Raw genomic sequence first — 27,014 nt, forward strand, 5'->3', positions numbered from 1 at the left:
CCCCTCCCCCACCCCGTCACAGCCTCCCCCTCCCCCTCCCCATATCCCCAAGTCCATTCTCTAGCAGGTCTGCATCCTTATTCCTGTCTTACCCCTAGGTTCCTCATGACCTTTTTTTTTTTCTTAGATTCCATATATATGTGTTAGCATACGGTATTTGTTTTTCTCTTTCTGACTTACTTCACTCTATGACAGACTCTAGGTCCATCCACCTCACTACAAATAACTCAATTTCGTTTCTTTTTATGGCTGAGTAATATTCCATTGTATATATGTGCCACATCTTCTTTACCCATTCATCTGTTGATGGACACTTAGGTTGCTTCCATGTCCTGGCTGTTGTAAATAGAGCTGCAGTGATCCTTTTTGACCCACCTCCTAGAGAAATGGAAATAAAACCAAAAATAAACAAATGGGACCTAATGAAACTTAAAAGCTTTTGCACAGCAAAGGAAACCATAAACAAGACGAAAAGACAACCCTCAGAATGGGAGAAAATATTTGCAAATGAAGCAACTGATGAAGGATTAATTTCCAAAATTTACATGCAGCTCAATAACAAAAAAACAACCCAATCCAAAAATGGGCAGAAGACCTAAATAGACATTTCTCCAAAGAAGATACACAGATTGCCAACAAACACATGAAAGAATGCTCAACATAATTAATCATTAGAGAAATGCAAATCAAAACTGCAGTGAGGTATCATCTCACACCGGTCAGAATGGCCATCATCAAAAAATCTACAAACAATAAATGCTGGAGAGGGTGTGGAGAAAAGGGAACCCTCTTGCACTGTTGGTGGGAATGTAAATTGATACAGCCACCATGGAGAACAGTAGGGAGCTTCCTTAAAAAACTACAAATAGAACTACCATACGACCTAGCAATCCCACTACTGGGCATATACCCTGAGAAAACCATAATTCAAAAAGAGTCATGTACCAAAATGTTCATTATTTTCATTTTTAAACAACTGTCCATGATGCCCTATTTCTTAATATTTCTTACCCAAACCCCTGCTTAGTTTTCAAGCCTCCTCACAATTGAGCATAATTTACCCTTCAATTTTTTTTTCTTACAAACAAGCTTTGTTTGATTTCCTTTCCATCTGTCTAACGTACGTCCTTGCTTGTGTCCCTCCTCCTTCATGAAATACTCCATGACTACAGCCCGCCTTTGTAAGTGTCATTAATACTAAACCCTCAAAGTACAATTTTAATAACTCAGACTCTTACCTCCTTAATGGTAGGGACCATATGTCTCCGTCTCTTATAAAGCCTAGCATAGGATTAAGTCAATGTGGATTTACTGCCTAGTGAATTGATTGATTTCCCTAGTTTGTGTATTCCTTGAGGTCACTTGATTTGGGAGAAAATAATTAAACAAACAAAAATAACTTCATTTAGTTGACCATAGAATAGAAACCTGAGCTTAAGCATTAAAATAAACCTTATAGCTAGTACAGTAAGCTTATAATGAATACCCATCCTTCTCTCCTTTATAAAAAATATACTGTTGGTAGTGGTGGCTCAATTTTCTGTACAGGAGGGTCCACAGGAACAGAAACCTGGTGGTGGTTGGTGGTGGCGGCAGTGGCGTGGAGAGTTGGGGAGAAGGTGCTTATTTGTCTTGAATTTCTATTTTGAATGGCAGTCCACATTTTTCACTTAGATTATATGCGATTTTGCAGAGTGTGTGCTATGTTTTTTCTAAATCGTCCCTAAGCTACCCAAAAAGTTGGTGACTCATTTCACCTAATGACTGATGTGTGACTCCACAGATCAAACGATTACCACATTTTTATTGAACATCTGCTGTATGCCTAGAAGAGCCTGCACAATATTCCTCCCTCTCCCACCCTGTCCTTCCTTCCCTCTTTATTTTTGCTTTGTCTGTAAAGCCTAGAGGATGTTTTTGTTAGTTTGCAGGGTATTTGACAGACAGTTTTTCCAAATGAGTGGAGTGTCACTTCAGAGGAACAATTGGCATTATATGTTATCAACGATAGACCCTTTCATTCTTTCACCTTCATGTTATCGGGCTTTTAGGGGAAGTGGAGGCTCAAGCATGAATTCAGTCCCATTTAACACTGCTGTGTAAGGGGACGGCTGTTGGAGATTTTCTAGTTTGGGTTCTCATTTTATAAGGAGACAGCTTCGGCCTAAAGCAATGATGTGTTTTTGAGCAAAATCACAAAAACGAATTGTGGCAAAACCAGGGCTAGATGGGAACCGCCTTTATTTCCAGCTTGGTCCTCTTTGAATGTCATGAGTCTTTATGGAGAAGCCTTTGAATGCAGCCACACTCAGGACTGTTGGAAAGAAAGAAACAGGTTTGGGTGGTTTTGGTACTTCATTTGGGGTTGGAGATTTAACGCTGTTGAATTGATAGTTTTATCTCCAGTGAACAAAATACATCCATTTGTGAAACAAACAAAAAAATTAAGCTATGCATCAAAAAGCAATATCCAGAGGTAATTATTATTTTTTAATTTAAATTATAGATCTTATTTTCCTAGAGGCTTTGTGAGGTCTTGCAACTATATTCAGGATATTAAGACATGAAATACTAGGTGTATCTGATTCTCAATACTGGTTTTATGAATTGTCTACTTAAAAATGTGGAAACTGTAGAATATGAGTGATGAGCTTGTCTGTTGCTATACAGCATCTGCAGTCTGGTATTGATCTTTGTTTTCACATAGAATGTATTGTGGAGCTGGTTTCCACGAGTGCTTGTTGTGAAGCAAACAATCAAATGGACATTATTTGCATATTATGCCATTCAAATTAGACATTTATGAAGGTATATAAATCCTGATGGAGCAATAATACTACAAAATAAGCCATTAACCTGATACAGTTAATGTTTAGGTTGCCAAACTGTAACACGGTGCCTTCTCATTTGATATTTATGGTTTTGAAACTGCAGTTAAGGATTTTCATTCCAACATTGTCATTAGCTTTAATGTATAAGTGGCCTCAGTTACCCTGCCAGGTATCTAGACAAATGGCATTTTTTTGAAGGCAGTCTTAGGGTACGTTATCCTTAAGGTGATAGTAAATGTTATTGTCAGCTGAATATCATCATACTTAACACACTCTGTGTGTGTGTTTAACTCAGGTTTGTCTGCTAACTAGATGGTGCCACAAATGGATAATGGCAAACTGTTACATGTTTCTTTCTGACCCCTGAGATTTATTCTAGCCATCTTTTGACTCTTCTAATCAAACTCTGTACCTTTTATAAGATAAGGAGCAAGACAAGATTTATCCTGCAACCCACATGCTGTGAGTCATTTACTTCTGATAAACTGTGTGTTGTATTTCATTGATTGCATGGATGCTTCCATTATTATTTTTTAAACAATCAGTGCTTTTTTTGTATTAATGAATTTATTGAAATTATAAGATTAATGGATATTTCTATGGAGCTGAAAATTTAATTTGGCTGTATCTTACAGTATAAGCTTTGGCTCAGCTGTCTCAATCCTGGCAGAGTCCAGTGTTTATCTAAAATCTGCTGCTGGTGCTATGCAATTACATACATTTATTTTCTTCTGAGAGTAGATTTTCATAGTTCTCTTTGGTGTTTTTAAACTAGCACATGAAAATAATAGGGCTTATAAAATTGGACATGGTATGTATCAGTAAATGGTAAAACCAGAAAGAAATGGAATAAAGGAAAAATCCCAAAGGACCTGACATTTTTCTAATAGGCAAGCCATAATTTTTATTAAGTAACTTGCGGAGATTGTTTCAGAAATACTGTAATTGGGGAGGGAATTATACTGTAAGGATTATGCTAGGAAAATGAAAGAAAGGGAAAGTCATAGCGGAAAAAGTTACAAAGGAAATTGGTATGTCCCTTGAGGTCCAGGGAATCCGTGTAAGTCTCCAATCATGGTTGTATTTTCAGTCTTTGTTTTTTTCATAGATGATGAGCCATTCATAAAGTCATTTCGTCTTTTGGAGTCATTTCTGTCCACCATTCAAGGAACTGTCTTAAATATAGTGTCCCATCTTCTCCACCCCTTCCCTCTCTACCCCTCGTTTAACCAGTTTCTGAAAACAGAATTAGGACACTGTCAGGTAACATAGAACACAGGTGAGGTGTAATAAATGTATGCTACACTTTCTCTGAGAATTAAGACCATGGTATTCACAGTTCCTAAGAATACTAAGAATCATGTAGTATAAGGTTAGGAGTTTTTTATTTGATCCTGAAATTAGAAATTAGAGATTCTTAGAATTTCTTAAGAATTTAACTTAAAAATTTAGAATGTGGCTAAGGGGAGCAAAAGATTGCTAGGCAGTCAGTAAAGCTGCCTTTGGACTAACCAAAACATTTGTTTAGAATGTTGTTTACTAAAAACGAACAAAAATTTGAGCTGCTTTTAATACAAATATTTCTTATTTTCAATAGTAGTTTCAAATAAAGGGTTTAGGGCCGACTTGCTCTAACCAGGCCATTGTAATGCTTGATTTTTTTCTCACGTGTTTTATGGTTAGTGTTGTATCACCTATAACTAACTGACAAAATGCCAGTCTTTGTGTTCATTGAGAAAAAAATCGCTTCTGAGAACATTTTAGCAAGTACAGAGTACAAGTGTGTGAAGAAAGCATCCTTTTGTCTTAATACATTTTAAAAGGGAAGTGTGTATGTTATGTGAAAGTTTTAGAACCCTAGTTACTGAGCCGGAACTTGTTTTGCAGGTTTCCGTGGCCAGTCTGATTTATATGGCTTGAAAGTTTCTCATTTTTACTTTTTCTCATTTCACAAACTCTGCCAGTCCTCAAAGATCTACGGGAAACTCACTGTGCTAATAGGCAAAGTTGGCCTTTCTGTGCTTCTTTTAAAGTAGTCCATCCTGAAACACTGACCTTTTAGTTTAATAACAGTTTTATTTGAGAGAATGTTCAGATCCTGAAGCTGAAAAGAGTGTTTTCAGAAAAGCCATTTTGAATATTGGTCTCCAAATGGTATATCTTTTTCCCTTATGCACTTTGGACCAGACCTATCAGAAGAAATATGTTGTTGCTTTCTGTATTCTATTGATTGAAAAACAAATAACTTGAAACTTAGATTTGCTCAGAACCCATTACCACGCTGGTTTATTTTCCTGCCTGGGCTTTGAATTGCTATTTTAGATTTTAAACTCTTTATGCTTGGTCATGTTTTATCTTTTGTTATTTTAAATTCTCCATTATAGCTAAGGTAATTACTTTTTCAGCTGTGACCTTGGACGTGAGACCCAAAAGTTTTGTGTGTTTGTGTGTGTGTGTTTCTTTTCCAGAAATAGCTAGGGCATTAGAGAGACAGCTATGCTTTAGTCCCTTGACTGACCAGAAGTGATGTGAACTAGCCGGTCCCTTGGGCATGTCTTCTTCAGTGGCTTCTGGAGCTTCCCTGACCTTTGCATCTCTTGTGCTTCCTCTTCCCATCTTTCTCCCTCCTCTCTTGGCCTCCCTAGGTGATACCACCATTATCTCCATCTATCAGTATTTACCGCCTCACCCCACGGCAGGTGCCTTGGCAGGCATGAGAGGCAGGAGTGTATATAGAGAAGGAAGACAAGCCTTGAAGCTGCGTTTCCTTCTCTGCAGTCTCTCTTGCATGGCTGCCTTCCCAGCCACCCAGCTGGTCACCATGTGGTAATGGAGTCCTTACCGTTCCCTTCCAGGTTTATCACATCATCATGAAAAGCTCACTGCTGATTTTGGCTCTTCCCCTGGTAGCAAGCCCTTATGTAAGAGGCATACAGTGCACTACTAAGATATGTTGTATCAGCTCACTTAGAAAACGGATCTCACTGCTTCATGCTTAGACCTGGTATACCAAGGTCTTACCGAAGCCTAGTTTTAATTGAGTGAAATTCAGTTGAATTGTGATTGAGAATTTGATCGAATTTTGCATGAGAAAAATTTTGCTGCAATAATTTGAAGCAATCGGGAATTTGTGTGATTTTACACATGGTCTGACTGTGTGTTGGTCCTAACTGGTATGTACACTTCAGAGTATAGTTTGATCAGGTAGTACTAATTGGGTGAAATATTTGTCTCAATTTTTGCTACTAATAGAGCTACCCGCTGTGAACAACTTGAAAAAATGTGTCACGTTGTTTTGCTTGTTTATAAGAAGGAGATGAAAATGTGAAAATCATCACCTTATAGAGTGCATAGCTGAGAACTTCATAGCCCGCTGACACCTATGTAACCTACCTGGTTTTGTTCTTGGATGAGGAAATCAAAAGTCAGATAGGTTAACTGATTTATCTAAAGTCTAGCTAATAGAAAAACAAAGACTATCCATATCCAGACTCCTTGCTGAGCTCTTACAGTCTGTAATTTCTCTAGTGGGATTTGTATTATTTTGAATGTTTAATGTTGAAAAAAAAAAGTCTTAAGATTTGCCTGAATCAAACAATTCCCTGTTCTTGTTTTAATTAATTAATTTTGTGTGACCACTAATCTACTTCCTTTGTCTACAGATTTGCCCTTTCTAGACATTTCATATCAGTGGACACATACAATATGTGACCTTTTGTGTCTGGCTTCTTTCACTTAGCACAATGTTTTCAGGATTCATCCATGTTGTAGCATGTATTAGTACTTCATAGCTATTTATGGCTGAATAATATCATGCTGAATGGATATACTACATTTTGTTTATCCCTTCATCAGTTGATTAGCATTTAGGTTGTCTTCACTGTTGGGATATGGTGAATAATGCTGTGATAATATTCATGTACAAGTTTCTGTGTAGACATATTTTCAGTTCTCTTGGATGTATACAGTACGTAACAGTGGAATTGCTGGATAATATGGTAACTATGTTCAGCATTTTGAGAAACTGCCTCACTATTTTTATAGTGACTGCATCATTTTACATTCCCACTAGCAATGTATGAAGGTTTCAATTTCTCCACATTCTCACCAGCACTTGTTATTGTCCTTTGGATTATACTGGGTTTGAATTGGTAAGTCATTGTGGTTTTGGTTTGCATTTCCCTAATGATGAATGCTGTTGAGTGACTTTTCATGCAGTTATTGGCCATTTGAATATCTTCTTTAGGGAAATGCCTATTTATGTCCTTTGCCCATTTTTAATTTTCTTGTCATTTTATTGTTCTGTTCAGTTGTTCTGTTGTAAGAATTCTTTGTATATTCCGGATACAAGCCACTTGTCAGCTATATGATTTGCCAGTATTTTCTCCCATTCTGTGGGTTGTCTTTTCACCTTCTTGATAATGTCCTTTGATGTTGTTGTTTTCTGATAGTCCACAAATAAGAGAAGACATCCTTAGACCTTTCATATATCTTCTTTGTTATTGCCCAGTGTCAGCTAAATTTTAAAGTTTTTGCATATCTTGTTGTAATTAATTTTTTGCATATTCCGTAAGGCAAGGTGCTTATAATGCAAGATTATCAAATAAAATGTCATTGAAGAGCAGAGAGTACTGTCTAGTTTCCATCTAGTAGGCTCAACCAGTTGAAATACTTGTTAGGTCCTGTGTGTATTCCTAGACCTTAAGTGTTTCTGGTGCTTTCTTGGTCATAATTTTGGGTAGTGGGTTTTGGGTACTGAAGAGGAAAGAGTCCTTGCTTATTTCTTATGGAAAGCTCTTAAAGAGTATGTAAAATTTGTCTATTTTATTTGCTATCATAGCTGTAAGAATCTTACAAAACATATTGTACAAAATCTTCTAATTGGAAAGACCAGATGTTTCAGATCAAGTCATTAGGTATTTAGAAAGCTCCAGCCGTGTTCTCAGCACTGTTCTGTCTCTCTCTCCAATTGTTGGCACTTGAATTTGAATGACGTTTTCCAAAAAATATGGTTTTAAATATGAGTCATAAATTCCCTTTTTTGTAAATCATGGAAAAAATGAATGTAACTACAAATGATTTTCTTTCTCTAATAAGTGATTTTTTAAAGTGTTTAATTATCAAAGTAGGAATGTTTTGGTGTCATTTTCCTCTCTGAAGTCCCTTTCTTACACCCTCTCCTCCCTCTCTATGCAGTTGTCAGACTTTAATGGTAGGACATCATTTTAAAGAATTTGTACTTAATGGCTCAGTCCCACTGGGCAGTAAGCAGCTCCTTGAGTTTATTATAACTTCTGGCAGGTGTGGAGATTTCTAGGTCACCAGGGAACTCTTGATTAAATTACTCCTGAAGTGCACTAATTGGTCTTTTCCACCCTGCTTAGGTGGTTCCAAGGAGACACTGACCAGCTGGCAAAACTTTGCCTATTAAGATCTAGTCTCAGCTTTGTCTTCCTGAGTATTCTCATGCTTTTGTTTAAAGAAGTCACTTATTTTATCTCCTTCCCCTCTTTATTGATTTTAGTTTCTGATGAAGAATTGAAAAGAAGAGTGGCTGAGGAGCTGGCACTGGAGGAGGCCAAGAAAGAATCTGAAAATCAGAAACGGTGAGCTTCATGGTGTTTGAGACAGATTTTGGCAGACTTGTCATATTTATGAAATATTTTTGGAGAGGAATGATTATAATAAGACTCGTCATTTGTATTTGGCTGAACATGTATGAACGTGGCTGGTTTTGGTTTTGGATTGTGCTTGTTAAAGCCCTAGGTTATCCCCTTCCCAAACTCAATTGTAAATGACCATTTTATTTCTTGTGTACTTCTTAGTTGCATGAATAATTGAGCCCTGTTTTTTCAATATGTGAGAAGTAGTTCTTGAGGATTCTCCTGGCACTTCTCAGGCTAGGTTCTTTTAATGAATATAATTTATGATTGAAAATTACATCGTCCACTATGGGTATTAAGGTTAACAATATTGTAGCTAATAATGAATGTTATATGTTATAGATAGTACCCATGTTAATAAGTAGCACTGATTAGTAGTATGCTCACTTAAAAAAGTCAAAGATGTTACAGATAAGTGTAAGGTTGAAAAAACAAAATCCTCTGTAATTTCATCCTACAGAGATAACCACTCTTGAACATTTCATTCCTCTAGATTTTTTTGTATACATCTATATTATTGTTGTCATTATTACTACTTCTAACAACAGCTGCTAAAAGAATGTTCACTGAAATGTTTTTGTAATAGAAAACTGGAAGCAATCCAGATGCCCATCATGGAGGGCTGCATGAGTGAATTATGGTACATGGAATTTTATTACAGTGGAATATTAGACAGTCAAGTAGATCTTATGTGCTGATTCAAAACGATGTTGAAAGGCTGTAAACTGAAAAGAAAGCAATATTCAAAACAACATAGTTAAATTTTTTTTGGTAAAAGTACTACTTTTTAAAGACTTAAAGTATATACTTACTCATAGAAATATGTGGATACATTTTAATCCAAGATAGAGTCAAGTGCTTCCCATCTGTGCTATTTCTGAAATTTCTGTATAGCACAAAGCATTATTATTATATGATTATGCAAATATCTTTCACATGCACAATGACTACTACCAGTAGATGGTTTGTAAGATTGTGTGTGTGTGTGTGTGTGTGTGTGTGTGTGTGTGTGTGTGTGTGTGTGTGTGTTTTGGACTGCTTCACTAGTTTGCTTGAGAGAGCTAATGTAAGGAATATTTGAATTGGAGTCTCATCTTCACTTGGCTATAGGGGCTTCAGTGTATAATTTAACCTCTTTGGGCCTTAAATATTTCATCTCTAAAGTGAGGGTTTATGAAATGTTCTCTAACATTTCTTCTCTTTGACGAAGTGCTAAATAAGCTAGGTCCGATTTGCCTGAAACGTGTAGAACAGGACATGAGTTTTACTGTACATTAAGACCACCATTTTTCTCAGGAAAGAGAGAAGGCTCATGGCTTAGGGTTTTAAAAATCAAGATATAGTTAGTACTGCTAAAAGTGTCTACGCATATTTCAATAGTTTCCCACGCAGCACTTCATAATTATTTAATTGGGGTTAGGTTGATGGAGTATATAATTAGATAGTGAAGTTAAAATATTCAAAAAAACTGAGACCATTTTCATTAAGAAGCAGAGAACATCAATGTGTTATGGTGGAATTCCTTGTCTTTGAAATTTTATTACTTTTAATTGAATTTTATTTTAATAAGGAGTTTTTGGTTAGACCTTCATATTTACTTTGCTTATTATATTTCACATAGGAATTTTTTGTCTTCCTTTCTTCCCCTATGGTACAGGCTTTTGTTACAGTAATTCTCACTGTGGTGGGTTTTTTTTTTCCCCCTCCATGACTTAGCTCCCATTTGTTCTCCTGTTCTATGAAAGGTAAAGGGCAGATGAGATGGATACAAGGTGCCAGTGAGGGCTGATTTCATCTCTCATGTGGACTGGGGTTGGCAGCCTAGCTGTAACCTGGGACAAATGACTACTGATAATTTATTTTCTGTCACTTTTAAGGGGAGCAGAGGGTGGTACAGCCTTTTTTATTGTTTTCTCTTTAAAAAAAAATGTTTTGTTTGAAGCCTTCTTCATGCAAACTTCCAGCTGTCAAATCTTGGCAAAAAGTGTGTGTTTATCTGTATGATAGTTCTTAGAAGAATCAATAGGTATGTTTTTTCTTTTTTCAACCAGAGAAGAAACTTCAGAAAAAGCATTAAAAAGGTTTTCTGTGCCGTCTTTTAAAAGCAACTTTTTGGAGAAACAAAGCATTTATAGATAATTGTATCTGTTGCCTTAATTGAGTAAAGCCTTGGAAGCAGTTTTAGAAGATGGTTCCTTGTGTCCTGGACTGTCAGTGGTATATACCTGGCTTTGCAAGTCTTCTCTTTTCACCCCAGATGTACCCATAACTGTAGTTGAGTTCCTAAGCCCTTAAGATTGGGGCATAGGCACATGAAAGTGTAAGGGATCCAACGTATGCAGAAAGGACTTTGGAAATTATTTCCATTGTGATATTTTTCTTTATAGGATAGTTATAATTTTTAACCTTTTTATTATGGACACTTTAAAACATCTTCAAAAACAGAAGGGTACAGTGAATCCCCATGACACTGTTACAACAATTCTTGTTTCATCTGTACCCCATTCACTCCACCTATATGGTGAATGGTAAGGAGAAGCACCAACATTTTTAATAGGTTGGTGAATTTCATGGCAGGGAAATACTCTGAAATATTTTCTGTCAGGCTAGCTTAATAAGGACCTTGTTTCAGTTAGGTTTTTTTGGTTGAAAGACTGGAACTTAACTCTGGCCGACTTGGGAAGCAAGGAAATTTTTAGAAGAATATTAGATAGTTGAAAGGACTCAAAAGGAAGACTAGAGAACCACTAGGTAGGGAAGAACTGGGTAGTACTTAAAACTTTACACAGTGAGGAAGAAGTAATTCTCCAGGATGACGGTTCCATGATGAAGGGGAAAGGATGGTGGGTGGCTGAATTTCATTGAATTGAAGATGCCATCGATTTCTAAGAAGCATTGTATTTGATGTACCACTAAGAAAAAAATTGCTGCAGATAATAACCCAGTAGTTTATATCTTAGAATTTTTTTTAAGATATAAAAAAGAGCTCATTAAGACTGACTTTGAATTTCTAAAAACCTATCACTTGTATGTTCATAAAAAGGAAAATGTAAGTGAAATAAATAGGTTAAAGCATGTCAGCTAGGGGAGATTTTGGTTTCCAGGGGACACATGAAAATGTCTGGAGACGTTTTTTGGCTGTCACAACTAGTAAGGTCTTACTGGCATCTAGTGGGTAGAGGCCAGGGATACTGCTAAACATTCTGTAATGCACAGGATACCCCCCACCCCCAAATAAAGACAAACCTTACAAAAAAACAAAGAATTATCTGGGCCAGAATGTCAGTAGTGCTGATAGTGAGAAACCCAAAGTTAAGGGACTCAAAACCTGTTCATGTTGGTTCTAATTCTTCTAAATTGTTCTGTGACTCAGGGTCTTGATGTGTTTGTTTTTCCACACGGTATCATATTCTGTGCCATCAAAACCTTGATGACACAGCATTCTGCTGTTGTACCTGGGATTTTTCCAGGCTGCTGACTGGAAAAAGTTTTGCAAATTTTGATGCTTATGTGCAGGCTATGCCAACTATTCAGGATCAGGCTGGCAGACTGCAAGTGTGAGGTGCTTTCAGGCATGTGGAAACGTGGGCAGATAGGGTCCTAGAACTGTATTTTGTCAGTACAGTCTGTACATACTCTAGACCATAACCTCTGTTAGGTTGGAAATGATTTTTTTTTTTTAAATTGGGGTATAGTTGTTTTACAACGTTGTATTAGTTTCTGCTGTACAGCAAAGTGGAGTTCCCTGTGCTATACAGCAGGTTCTCATTAGTTACCTATTTTATACATATTAGTTAGTGTATATATGTCAATCCCAATCTTCCAATTCATCCCACCCCCACTTCCTCCTTTGGTGTCCATACATTTGTTCTCTATGTCTGTGTCTCTGTTTCTGCCTTGCATACCGGTTCATCTGTACCATTTTTCTAGATTCCACATATATGTGTTAATATACAATATTTGTTTTTCTCCTTCTGACTTCGCTCTGTATGACAGTCTCTAGGTTCATCCATGTCTCTGCAGATGACCCAATTTCATTCCTTTTTATGGTTGAGTAATATTCCGTTGTATATATGTACCACATCTTCTTTATCCATTTGTCTGTTGATGGACATTTAGGTTGCTTCCACGACCTGGCTATTGTAAGTAGTGCTGCAGTGAACGTTGGGGTGCATGTGTCTTTTTGAGTTATGTTTTTCTCTGGGTATATGCCCAGTAGGATTGCTGGATCTTATGGTAATTCTGTTTTTAGTTTTTTAAGGAACCTCTATACTGTTCTCCATAGTGGCTCTATCAATTTACATTTCCACCAATAGTGCAGGAGGGTTTCCTTTTCTCCACATCCTCTCCAGCATTTATTGTTTGTAGATTTTTCAATGATGGCCATTCTGATCAGTGTGAGGTGATACCTCATTGTAGTTTTGATTTGTATTTCTCTAATAATTAGTGATGTTGAGCAGCTTTTCATATGCCTCTTGGCCATCTGGATGTCTTCTTTGGAGAAATGTCCATTTAGGTCTTCTGCCCATTTTTTTTTTTTTTTTTTTTTTTTGCTGTACACGGGCCTCTCACTGTTGTGGCCTCTCCCGTTGCGGAGCACAGGCTCTGGGCGCACAAGCTCAGCGACCATGGCTCACGGGCCCAGCCGCTCCACGGCATGTGGGATCTTCCTGGACTGGGGCACGAACCCGCGTCCCCTGCATCGGCAGACGGACTCTCAAGCACTGCGCCACCAGGGGATCCCCTGCCCATTTTTTGATTGGGTTTTTTTTTTTTTGTAATTTTTTTTTTTTTTTTTGTAATATTGAGCTGCATGAGCTGTTTGTATATTTTGGAGATTAATCCTTTGTCTGTTGATTCATTTGCAAATATTTTCTCCCATTCTGAGGGTTGTCTTTTTGTCTTGTTTATGGTTTCCTTTGCTGTGCAGAAGCTTTCAATTTTCATTAGGTCCCATTTGTTTCCTTTTGTTTTTATTTCCATTACTCCAGAAGGTGGGTCAAAAAGGATCTTGTTGTGATTTATGTCAGAGTGTTCTTCCTATGTTTTCCTCTAAGAGTTTTATAGTGTCTGGCCTTACATTTAGATCTTTAATCCATTTTGAGTTTATTTCTGTGTATGGTGTTAGGGAGTGTTCTAATTTCATTCTTTTACATCTAGCTGTCTGGTTTTCCCAGCTCCACTTATTGAAGAGACTGTCCTTTCTCCATTGTATATCTTTGCCTCCTTTGTCATAGATTAGTTGATCATAGGTGCGTGGGTTTATCTCTGGGCTTTCTATTCTGTTCCACTGATATATATTTCTGTTTTTGTGCCAGTACCATACTGTCTTGATTACTGTAGCTTTGTAGTATAGTCTGAAGTCAGGGAGTCTGATTCCTCCAGCTCCGTTTTTTTTTTTTTCCCCTGCAAGATTTCTTTGGCTATTTGGGGTCTTTTGTGTCTCCATACAAATTTTAAGATTTTTTGTACTAGTTCTGTGAAAAATGCCATTGGTAATTTGATAGGAATTGCATTGAATCTGTAGGTTGCATTGGGTAGTATAGTCATTTTCACAATATTGATTCTTCCAGTTCAAGAACATGGTATATCCCTCCATCTGTTTGTGTCATCTTTGATTCCTTTCATCAGTGTCTTACAGTTTTCTGAGTACAGGTCTTTTACCTCCTTAGGTAGGTTTATTCCTAGGTATTTTATTCTTTTTGTTGCAATGGTGAATAAGATTATTTCCTTAATTTCTCTTTCTGATCTTTCATTGTTAGTGTATCGGAGTGCAAGTGATTTCTGTGCATTAATTTTGTATCCTGCAACTTTACCAAATTCATCAATTAGCTCTAGTAGTGTTCTGGTGGCATCATTAGGATTTTCTATGTATAGTATCATGTCATCTGCAAACAGTGACAGTTTTACTTCTTTTACAGTTTGTATTCCTTTTATTTCTTTTTTTTTAAAAAATAAATTTATTTTTATTTATTTATTTTTGGCTGCATTGGGTCTACGTTGCTGCACGCAGGCCTTCTCTGGTTGCGGCGAGTGGGGGCTACTCTTTGTTGTGGTGTGCGGGCTTCTCATTGTGGTTGCTTTTCTTGTTGCAGAGCACAGGCTCTAGGTGCGTGGGCTTCAGTAGTTGTGGCACGTGGGCTCAGTAGTTGTGGCTTGCGGGCTCTAGAGCACAGGCTCAGTAGTTGTGGCGCATGGGCTTAGTCGCTCCGCGGCATGTGGAATCTTTCCGGACTAGAGCTCAAACCTGTGTCCCCTGCATTGGCAGGCTAATTCTTAACCACTGCACCACCAGGGAAGTACCCTTTTATTTCTTTTTCTTTTCTGATTGCTGTGGCTAGGACTTGCAATAGGACTTGCAAAAGTATGTTGAATAATAGTGGCAAGAGTGAACATCCTTGTCTTGTTCCTGATCTTAGAGGAAATGCTTTCAGTTTTTCACCATTGAGAATGATGTTTGCTTTGGGTTTGTCATATACGGCTTTTATTATGTTGAGGTAGCTTCCTTCTGTGCCCACTTTCTGGAGAGTTTTTATCATAAATGGGTGTTGAATTCTGTCAAAAGCTTTTTCTGCATCTGTTGAGATGATCATGTGGTTTTTATTTCTTCAGTTTAATATGGTATATCACATTGATTGATTTGCATATATTGAAGAATCTTTGCATCCCTGGGATAAATCCCACTTGATCATGGTGTCTGATCCTTTTAATGTGTTGTTGGATTCTGTTTGCTAGTATTTTGTTGAGGATTTTTGCGTCTGTATTCATCAGGGATGTTGGTCTATAATTTTCTTTTTTTGTAGTGTTTTTTGTCTGGTTTTGGTATCAGGGTGATGATGGCCTCATAGAATGAGTTTGGGAGTGTTCCTTCCTCTGCAGTTTTTGGGAAGAGCTTGAGAAGGATGGGTGTTAGCTCTTCTCTAAATGTTTGATAGAATTCACCTGTGAAGCCATCTGGTCCTGGGCTTTTGTTTGTTGGAAGATTTTTAATCACAGTTTCAATTTCATTACTTGTGATTGGTCTGTTCATATTTTCTATTTCTTCCTGGTTCAGTGTTGGAAGGTTCTGTCTTTCTAAGAATTTGTCCATTTCTTCCGTGTTCTCCATTTTATTGGCATAGAGTTTCTTGTAGTAGTCTCTCATGATCCTTTGTATCTCTGCAATGTCTGTTGTAACTTCTCCTTTTTCATTTCTAATTTTACTGATTTGAGTCCTCTCCCTCTTTTTCTTGATGAGTCTGGCTAAAGGTTTATCAATTTTGTTTATCTTCTCAAAGAAACAGCTTTTAGTTTTATTGATCTTTGCTCTTGTTTTCTTTGTTTCTATTTCATTTATTTCTGCTCTGATATTTATGATTTCTTTCTTTCTACTAACTTTGGGTTTTTTTTGTTTCTTTCTCTAGGTCCTTTAGGTGTAAGGTTAGATTGTTCATTTGAGATTTTTCTTGCTTCTTGAGGTAGGATTGTATTGGTTTAAACTTCCTTCTTAGAACTGCTTTAGCTGCATCCCATAGGTTTTGGGTCTTTGTGTTTTCATCGTCATTTGTCTCTAGGTATTTTTTGATTTCCCCTTTGATTTCTTCAGTGATCTCTTGGTTATTTAGTAGCATATTGTTTAGCCTCCATGTGTTTGTTTTTTACAATTTTTTTCCTGTAATTGATTTCTAATCGCATAACATTGTGGTCAGAAAAGATGCTTGATATGATTTCAGTTTTCTTAAATTTACCAAGGTTTGATTTGTGACCTGAGATGTGATCTGTCCTGGAGAATGGTCCATGTGCACTTGAGAAGTAAGTGTATTCTTCCACTTTCAGGTGGAATGTCCTGTAAATAAAAATTAAATCTGTTTGGTCTATTGTGTCATTTAAAGCTTGTGTTTCCTTATTTATTTTCTCTGGATAATCTGTCCATTGTTGTAAGTGGGGTGTTAAAGTCCCCCAGTATTATTGTGTTACTGTCAATTTCCCCTTTTATGGCTGTTAGCATTTGCCTTATGTATTGAGGTGCTCCTATGTTGGTTGCATAAATATTTTTAATTGTTATGTTTTCTTCTTGGATTGATCCCTCGATCATTATGTAGTGTCCTTCCTTATCTCTTGTAACAGTCTTTATTTTAAAGTCTATTTTATCTGATATGAGTATTGCTACTCCAGCTTTCTTTTGATTCCCATTTGCATGGAATATCTTTTTCCATCCCCTCACTTTCAGTCTGTATGTGTCCCTTGGTCTGAAGTTGGTCTCTTGTAGACAGCATATATATGGGTCTTGTTTTTGTATCCATTCAGCCAGTCATTGTCTTTTGGTTGGAGTATTTAATCCAGTCACATTTAGGGTAATTATCTGGAAATGATTTCTTGAGTGTCTGCCTCATCTCCTACCTAATTCAGAAATCCTTTTATGGCATCTCTGACTGGTCATGCCACACACATTAGAACCCATTCAGAAATCATTTAAACTGAAGATACTTTATTAGGCCATTTAGAGTTTACCTGAACTCCTTTAAGTTTCAGCTTCTTTATTTTTCATTTATTTTTTAAATTGAACTATAGTTGATTTACAATGTTGTCTTAATTTATGCTGTACAGCAAAGTGATTCAGTTATACATATAAACATTCTTTTTATATTATTTTCCATTATGGTTTATCACAGGATATTGAATATAGTTCCCTGTGCTGTATAGTAGGACGTTGTTGTGTATCCAAGTTTCCACTTCTTTAAAACTAATATGCAGATGTGGCCTAATAAAAGTTGCTTTCGAGGAGGAGGTTTCTACTAGGGCCACAGCGATGCCATAGTTAATTTTAAGCACTATGGCTATATATGTTATATTCTCATTTCTAAAAAACATTTACACATGGAATCTCAATTCAATTTATCGTAGATCTTATTCTGTTCTATGAGAATCTTGAGTGATTTGATGCCTTCCAGAATCACTGACATAAAGTTAGTACACACACTAAAATTGTTGGATCTAATTTGGAATCGTAGGTTTGCTTATCACAACATATAATGGATGGAATAGTTGTTTGGTGTATTGAGAGTCAAGAGCAAACTAAATGCTCGTGTTAGCAGTCTGTTTTTGCTGTGATACTCTGTTGTGTGTTTTGGATTATAGCTGACCATAATGTGTTACAATTATAGCTGGCCAGTATAGCAAGGATGTAATATGCTACAGTTTGAGTATAGACTTTTAAAATGTGATTTACTTCTCTCCTGTGCCCTACCTCCAAAAGTCAGTCTCTGACAGCAAGAAAAATGTGACTACTTCTGACCTCTGACCTTTGGCATTTGAATTTCACCTCTATAGCTATAAAGGCAAGTGAAAGTTGCCTCCATTTTAATAACCTTTTTCAGGAAGCCAAGAAGAAAGGGAATAGTTACTTGATGTTGTAACTAGCTGTACATCAACCAAGATTACTTGCTTGATGTTTTTAGGTGGATGTTAGTTGAGATTTTACCCCATTTTTAATTACTTGAACAATTACATTAGATTTGTGAGACGCAAAATAATTTGGTTTAATAAATTAGTCATAAATTTTATCAGCTGTGTGGTTAAGTTAGAGTATAGCACAGTCCATTTATTTTTCCATTTATCACATCAAATAAGGACTTATATCATCAAATAAAGGCTTAAAACTTGTTTGTATCAATACTTCTTAGTTTCTCATAGTAAAGGTGAAATTCATAGGGCTGGTGTCTTCTGTTTAAATCCACTATATATAATAATTCATTTTAATTTTATCTTTTGATATTATTTGCCTTTGGAGGAAAAAGCTGAAAAAGGAAGGAGGAAAGAATCCAATATAGAAAAACAGTGTTTGGGGGGCCTAGTGTCACATTGAAAATACATAATGTAAGAAATCATCTACCTAGTGTGGCATCTTTCACATGGTAAACTCTCACAAATATTTGTTCAGTTGAATGATTGAATGAATCATTGGTACTGGAAAATCTTGACATTCTCCTGGGAAGGGCAGTCTACTCTGTATACATATGCATATACATGTCACATTATGTTAAAAACAAAAAAACTATGCTTTTAAAAATCAGACATTAACCGAGGACTATAGGTACTAGAGACTTGTTATAAATCTTTGTTTCAAATTAGTGTAGTGTTAAACGTTGTTTTCTAGTCATCGACACATATTACACAGTTGTTATGAAATTACATACCTTCAACCTGCAAGTCATCTCTAGGTATATAGTAATTAAAAAAAAATACCAACTTTCAGGGAACAAGTTCTGTTGATCCACTAATATTTATCAGTGGCTTTAATCATAAAAATGTAGTTTTTAAGTGACCTTAAAGATCAGTTAGCAGTCAGTATTTTCTCATGGTCCTCACAACTGTCACAGGCAATGAATCTCACTTCTAATTTACAAATATTTGCAAAGAAGGTGATTACAGAAGTTTGTACCCTGCTGTGTTGTGAGCAGATTCCCCAGGGTCTGGCTCCAGTAGGCGCAGTGGATGGTTGATTGGCATTATCTGGAAAATATTTATGTGCTCTGACATTTAAGAGATCCTTCTGTAGTATAAAAATCCCAATATATTAGATTAATTATTTTATTAACCTCATTAAAGCTGTTTTTTTTTTTTAAATGCATATTGTGTTTCTGTGGTTTCATTCCTTTAACTTTTCTGTTCCATTCTGCTTAAAAGTAAAGCCCTAACTCATTCGGAATGTAATAGATCACATCCTTACCACCCAGTACTTTTCACTGGGGAATGACTGGAAGTGCTGTGTATGTACTAAGTATTGGAATCTTTAGCCATCTGCTACTTTCATCTTTTTTCTTCAAGTGGCACTTTTCTATTTTTAATAGAGACAAGTGCTTTCTATAACCAACAATTACAGAAGGTTGGATTATCCAGTCTGTGTTTTATTCACATCTCTCTACTTTTTCCAAATCCAGTTTTCTTTCCTATTGATGTTATGCTGTTGTAGACTCCTACCCTGAATTCTGTTCGAGAAGCTATTTTTACATGTAGGAATATTAAACCTGGAAAACCAGAATCAATCAAGCATGCTGTAGAAATCTGTAACTTTTTTATTGGTTGTAATAGCAGCTGTGATGTTCAACCACTTCTTGTTCAGATGTTTCTTTTGACAGTAATTACAGTGTTTTCTCTCATGAAGCAAGTGTTTGAAGTAATTTGTGCCAGAGTTGGTTTCTGCATTTGGAAGTTTCTAGGAGTTGGTTTCTGAGTGTCCTATAGTTGTTATAGTTCTTGTTGAAGTTTCTCCATTACCCAGAACAATCTCAGGGGGAGCGGACATTGTAATATACTCTGTAAATCATTTATTATTCTTCACATGAACTATTAATGTTTTTTTGTCAGTGTTATCACTGTTTTATAAAAACAGATGACTCAAGTAGACATATGTAAAGTTTTCAGTCAGCAGTGGAAGCAGGACTTGAATTGGGCTGCCTGCCCCAGAGCCCTGTACTCTGTTGCTGAGGTGATAGAATCATATTGTGTCCCATCACCCTGTAAACATTTATTCAAAGGAAACCTGACAGAACTCTGATACAAAACTGCTTCAAGTGCCGTCTGGTTATAGCTAGGACTAGGGATTTAGAGCTCTGTCAACCATTTCCCCCACCTTTTCCCTTCCTAGAAACCTGGGAAGCATAGGGCTTAGTTTGAGAAACTTCTGGCTAGACTAATTTTCTCTCACATTGGGACATTTCATTTGTGAGGAGTAAACTTTTCTTTTCCAAACAGCATTTGCTGGAGAGACTCAGTTCAGTTTCCATTTTAGAAGGTGAGTGGGCAGTGGCCTCATGTCCATTTCCTTGTGTCCAGAAGTCTGTACTTATGGACAGTGGTCCGTCTAGGCTGGGCCTTACCCTGCTGAGCCCTCAGTCCTGGGCCTTCTGGGAGCCATCTGCTGATCCTGCTGGTGATGAATGCCTTGTTAGGTGGAGGGTAGCAGGATGAGACCCTCCTTTGGCAGTTTGCTCTGCAACTGGGGAGAAATACACAGGGTTCTCCTCTTCCTCTTCTGACCTCAACAGGTTAGCCAGTAGAGCCTCTAGCTGTAAAGGAGTGCGGGTGACATAGTTATAATTCAGATGTAAATTTTATCTCAGCATTATAATATTTCTAAACATTGGCACATTTTCATGTTTAAGTAAACCTCCCGCTCCGTTTCCTGGTTGCAGAAAACTTAAAAACGAGTAGCTCATCTTAAGTTTCTGATAAATATTTTTTTGAGAGAACCCATATTCTTTTGCATCCCATTCTTATCCAGAGCAGCTGTCATTTGTTTTTGATGAAAACTTTCTTCACAGTTCATAGATGGCATACACATAGAATACACACACTGGGGTCACATTATGTTATGAAAACCATTTCAGAGTACAGGACCCATGTGCCCAACTGAAATGAAAACATTAAAAAAATAATAGGTGTTGGATTCTTGTATTTTCTGAGCACTTTATATATTTAACTCACTTCATCCTCACAACACCTCTATTGTCCGCACTTTATAAGTGAGGAAAGTGAGAGGTGAAGAAGAAACTTACCCAAAGTCATATCTGGTAAGTGGAGAGCCTGGGGTTTGAACTGAAGTCTCTGTCAAGTTCATGCACTTCACCATCCTGCAGTATTACCTTTCTCTGTGTATAGGGAATGCTCTCTTTAAAGTTTTTCATTTACAGTTGTGAGAAGAGGTAACAAACATTTGCTTGGGCTTTCACCTCTAAACCATTAGTAAATAAAAGATCTTTTAGAAATGATCTCGATTGTGTGCTCCTGGTTATTAGATCTGTGCAACTGCTCTGGGTGATATTTTTAAAACTTCCTTTATCTTAGTACCAAAATCTTTTGAGAATTTGTGTTTAAAGTTAATATTCTTTATTCAGGTTGGCTATAACTTATTATTAAATGTCGTTGGTGTCCACGTTTTCAGTGGTGGTGGCAGTTTGAATTTCTTGTTAGCTTAAGATGGGGACATTTTTCTTAATAGCACAGCAGGGCGGGCTGTGTGGAAGCAGATGGGGCCCTGCCTGGTGAACTTTAGAGGCGAGTGCTGCCTCCAGTCAGTGAGGCACACACGTGCCCAGTAGTGCTCTGCAGAGTTCTCTGGAGCAATCGGGCCCTTCCGCTCTGTGGGAAGCAATAAAGAGGCACAGCACTTACTTTAATAGACGATCGTGAAGTGGAAATCATTTTGGATTTCTCCTTCTGTATTCATCCTTAGCCTTTTTTTTTTTTTTAAAGAAACTTGGACTCATTTTCTTATTTTGTATTGGTTGTATTGCTTCACTTGTTGGGTTTTGGTTTGTAGTATTTATTACTATTTATTTGCCTTTTATGTGATAGAGTATTTTGATGTTGTCACATTTAGTCCACAAACTGACATGTTTTTAAATCAATGAAAAAATCTAGCTGCTGGGACAGTGTGATTTTGGAACTCAAATATGGAATTCCTCCACTGAGTAATGTGCAGCTAGCACAGGGGCAGTTTATTAGTTATATACTATTTACAGTTGTTTCCTTACACATACACTATGTAGCTCCTCCAGGCTTAAACCAGTTCATTTGGAAATTTTTTCAACTTATTCCATTAAAATGATTTTAGTGTGATTTTTGGCATCAAGTATAAAAATAGAGGTTAATCCTGTAAATGTTTCAGTTAATGATTTAAATTTGAGCTCCTTCACAACTTCTTAGAATAGATCTCTTAAATTCTTCATTTCCTGGTGCCATTTTGTGAATGATTATTAGAGTGAAACAAAAATAAAAAAATCCGTAGATTACAGTTTTGCTTTCCTGATAGGTTGATGGATTAAAACCAAACCAAATCAAAACAACCAAAAAAGTCACTTGAAACCACTAATTTAATATGGGAAATGTCTATTAATTTAAAAACCATTACCCAACAGTTTCTGCAATTTTCATTATTGCTACAGAATGTGGTAGGTTTGATCTAGAAAGGGCATTCCGCAAACTATTGAAAACATGGATAATGTTGATTTATTTTAAAAAATTACAAGAGAAATATATTTCAAAGAAATTCAGATAATATACAAGCATAAAAAGTCATCTTATCCCTTCTCCTCCATTACCCTGCTCTTCCCCCTTAAAACCATTCACATATTTTACCCTAAGGGAAATGTATTCTTAACAGTGTTTCGTATAGTTTGTTTCTTAAACAAAATGAGATTGAAGTAATAATGTTGTATAGCTTGTTTTATTTCCCCCACCCAATCATATAGTGTGGTCCTCCCCCTATGTGCAGAATAAGCAGATCTCGAGTACACTTAAAATCTGATGATATACACTATTTAAGAAGACTTTACCTAAGAAATAATACTAATAGCAATAACATTTAATAATAAGCAATAAGTAGTAGTAATAGCTAACAGTTTTTGAACACTTTCTTTGTCCCAGGCACTGGTCCAAGCACTTTGCACGTAATGATCATTTAATCCTCACAGCAACCCTGTGAGGCAGGTTCTGATCTGTTGGTACCCTCACTTCATAGATGAGGTGGCTGAAACACAGGTTCATACTTGCTTCTAGTCACATACCCAGAAAATAGAGGAGTTGGGATTTGAACCCAGGCAGTCTGGAACCTGAAGCCACACTCATCATCACTCTGCTAGACTGTATGTCAGAGGCTAAATTGTTTTCTGGTCCAACAGGGAGGCCACCTATTATATGTTAGTATGAATGCTGTATCTAAGGCTCTTTTGGTGTGTTTTACTGAATATTTATGTTTTTCAGGTTTTAGTACAATTTTGCCTTGATTGTGGAGCTCACTAAATAAGGAATTTAGTTTTGAAAAGAATTCACCATGAAGGGATTTTTGGGGTATTTTTGTTTTTTTAATTCACATGACTATATTTTGAAATAAAACTGTCAAAATACTGTCAAATAGTGGGTGAAAATTAATATTTCTGTGGATTTTGCTCTAATATGTTGGAAATTGTGTATTTCTTTATGAATATACCTGTCAGCTGTACAATTCAGTTTTTATAGACTTAAAGAAAAGGAGCCCAAACTATTGTCCAAGTGAGTTTATGTAACTTAACTTGTTTGTACAGCCCCAGGTAGATTTGAACTTAGAAAGCACTTTCCTCAAACTATTGAAAACTTAGTCTAACAAATTGAGAGTAACATCAGAACTTTGATTATTGATTATTCTTGCTCCCTCCTTCGTGCCTTTATGTTTCTGCTTTTAAAATATATTGCAAATTCATGACTCTCACGCATTTCTTTCCTTACTTAGTCTAAGCCAACTGGTTCTCATCTGAGGGGGATTTTGCCGCCTCTCCCCAGTGCCACCTCCACGGGTCATTTGGCCACATCTGGAGACCTTTAAGGTTGTCACCACTTGGAGGATGCTTCTGGCATCTGTCTAGTGGGTAGAGGCCAGGGATGCTATTAAACATCCTCCAACACAGGGCAGCCCCGCACAGCAAAGAATTGTTTGGTCCAAATGTCAGTAGTGCCGTGGATGAGAAACCCTGGTCTAAGTCATTATCATTTCTTTTTTTTTTATTCTAAGATTTCATAATTATTACTTTTTTTTTACATCTTTATTGGAGTATAATTGCTTTACAATGGTGTGTTAGTTTCTGCTTTATAACGAAGTGAATCAGTTATACATATACATATGTTCCCATATCTCTTCCCTCTTGCGTCTCCCTCCCTCCCACCCTCCCTATCCCACTCCCCCAGGCGGTCACAAAGCACCTAGCTGATTTCCCTGTGCTGTGCGGCTGCTTCCCACTAGCTCTCTGTTTTACTTTTGGTAGTGTATATATGTCCATGCCTCTCTCTCGCTTTGTCACAGCTCACCCTTCCCCCTCCCCATATCCTCAAGTCCATTCTCTAGTAGGTCTGTGTCTTTATTCTGGTCTTACCCCTAGGTTCTTCATGACATTTTTTTCCCCTTAAATTCCATATATATGTGTTAGCATACGGTATTTGTCTTTCTGACTTACTTCACTCTGTATGACAGACTCTAGGTCTATCCACCTCATTACAAATAGCTCAATTTCGTTTCTTTTTATGGCTGAGTAATATTCCATTGTATATATGTGCCACATCTTCTTTATCCATTCATCCGATGATGGGCACTTAGGTTGTTTCCATCTCCAGGCTATTGTAAATAGAGCTGCAATGAACATTTTGTTACATGACTCTTTTTGAATTATGGTTTTCTCAGGGTATATGCCCAGTCATTATCATTTCTCACTTGAGCTACTGTAAAGTCTCCATGCACGGAGCCAGTCCTGTCCCCCAGATCCTGCTCTCCACAAAGCAGTGTTAGTGTGCTTTAAAAAATGCATTTGGAATCATGGCAGTTTATTTGCTTAAAATCCTTTAACGGCATTTCATTAGATCTAGCATAAAATCCAGATCTTGCCCTTGATCTTCTGGTCCTCTGCTGCCGTTTATGTTTATGCACTTGGGCCTCATCTCTTACCACCCTCCCATTTTACATTTCAGCTGTAGCAGCTGCCAAACCTGTTTGTGCCTGCATAGTTCTTTTCCTAGAATACTTGTATTTCATATTTTGCATGGCTGACTCCCTCTTACTATTTAGGGTTCTTCTCAAATAACCCCGCAGAGAGGCTTTCCCTGATTGCTTTGTTTAGTCATTCTCTTTCCTGTCCTCTCACTGTAGCTGTCCTTTCTCTGCCTTGTTTCTTTAGCACTTTATCTGTTTATTGACTGTCTCCTCCAACTGGAATATAAAGGTCTCCGAGGGCAAAACTCGTTGTCATATAGTAAGTGCCAACAAGAATGCATCACTAAATTACAACAGTACTTTATGGTTGTGGTAAATAGATTAAAACGGGATAGACTTTGTCCAAAAGGAAAGAGGCAGGAGCATCATATGACTACAGCAGCTATCATTGAATGATTGCCTACTGTTTACCAGGTGCTGTGCTGGTACATTTGTATACACTAGCTCCAGACTTGCCAGGAGCCTTCTGATGAGGCCTGCCTTAGCCTAGGTGGTAGCCTGCAGGATGATGCCCCTCACATTACATTCCCCCACACGCAAAATACCCGCCCCCTACACACCCTCGCAACTGAGGAGAAATGGCTGTGGTAGCTCTGCTCTTTGTGGGTTTATTTTACAATCAGAATGCCACTGGGAGAGGCTAAATCCCTGGCCCAAGGCTGTGCTACTGACCAAAGCCAACCTCAGGATTTAAGCCCAGTTCTCTTTTACTCCGAGCCCACGCCTCTTTCCCAACACTTCAAGCTTTCTTGGTTCTTAGGGAGCAGCTGCAGTTCACATCTTCCCTTCTAGCAGGCTTAGTTGGCATCCATTTTTTGATAGGGGGGCTGCATTTTTAACTCCAGAGGCAACAATTTCTCTGGTTTCTGATGACTTAGGCAGAAATAATCTATTTTTCTGTCTTGTCCTGAGACGGTTGCTTAGTGTTGTCTGAAAGTAAAAAACTGATGTTATGAGACTATAATCTGGGCTTTGGACTGTTTTTATTGGCAACCAAAAATAGAGAATTTGTAACTAGGAACATGTAAAATATATACTGTGTCATGCATTCATATTTACTTACTTATTTATTTAAAAAATATTTATTTATTTTGGCTGCATCAGGTCTTAGTTGCGGCACGCAGGATCTTTGTTGAGGCATGCAGGATCTAGTTCCCTGACCAGGGATTGAACCCCGGCCCCCTGCATTGGGAGCACGGAGTCTTACCCACTGGACCACCAGGGAAGTCCCTGCATTCTTATTTATTTATTTATTCATTCGTTCATTCATTCATTCATTCATTCATGCTGCGTTGGGTCTTTGTTGCTGTGTGTGGATTTTCTCCAGCTGCGGCGAGCGGGGGCTACTCTTCATTGCGGTGTGTGGGCTTCTCACTGCGGTGGCTTCTCTTGTTGCGCAACAGACTCTGGGCTCATGGGCTTCAGTAGTTGTGGCACGCGGGCTCAGTAGTTGTGGCTCGCGGGCTCTAGAGCGCAGGCTCAGTAGTTGTGGCACATGGGCTTAGTTGGCTCCGTGGCATGTGGGATCTTCCCGGACCAGGGCTCGGACCCGTGTCCCCTGCATTGGCAGGCGGCTTCTTAACCACTATGCCACCAGGGAAGCCCGTGCGTTCATATTTGTATGAGATCGGACCAGAATGTGATTTATCTGTCTTTGAGCCTTGAAAGTTGGGACAGAAGTCAGGAAGCCTGTACCTCTGATTAGTTCCCATGAATCCTGTCGATGGCATCCACTTTTCCTTTGAACATTTGGTCCTTTAAGTTCAAGAGGAACCAGGAGTCACATGGATTTGTATATTGAAAATCTGCATCTGCAAACTCTCACCACATCATCACCTGGTGTGGTGAGAGTTTTTGGTTGAAACCTGAACTTATTCCACTTTCTTTGACCCTCTTGCCTCCCAGGGGTCAGTGCTCGCCCAAGGTATCAGGGGAGGCAAAAGCCCAGGGCGGCCTGTGATGGCAGATTGTTCTGAGTTTCAGTGTTCCTGTACAGTTCGTGAGTTGAACATTGCCTTGTGCTTC

The 27,014-nt window shown here is 37.6% G+C and overlaps 1 protein-coding gene across 5 annotated transcripts in view; it reads left to right on the top strand.

Annotated features, from left to right (window-relative positions):
* The window catches only part of CHCHD3 (coiled-coil-helix-coiled-coil-helix domain containing 3), a 306,323-nt gene that overhangs the window by 49,675 nt on the left and 229,634 nt on the right, over positions 1 to 27,014 (top strand). For all 5 annotated transcript variants that reach the window (XM_049714985.1, XM_049714987.1, XM_033432428.2 and 2 more), the window contains exon 3: positions 8,356 to 8,437. In XM_049714985.1, the coding sequence (XP_049570942.1) occupies positions 8,356 to 8,437 (82 nt within the window). The remainder of the gene's footprint in view (positions 1 to 8,355; positions 8,438 to 27,014) is intronic.

The sequence above is a fragment of the Orcinus orca genome, chromosome 9, assembly GCF_937001465.1.
Source record: "Orcinus orca chromosome 9, mOrcOrc1.1, whole genome shotgun sequence".
Classification (NCBI taxonomy): Eukaryota; Metazoa; Chordata; class Mammalia; order Artiodactyla; family Delphinidae; genus Orcinus; species Orcinus orca.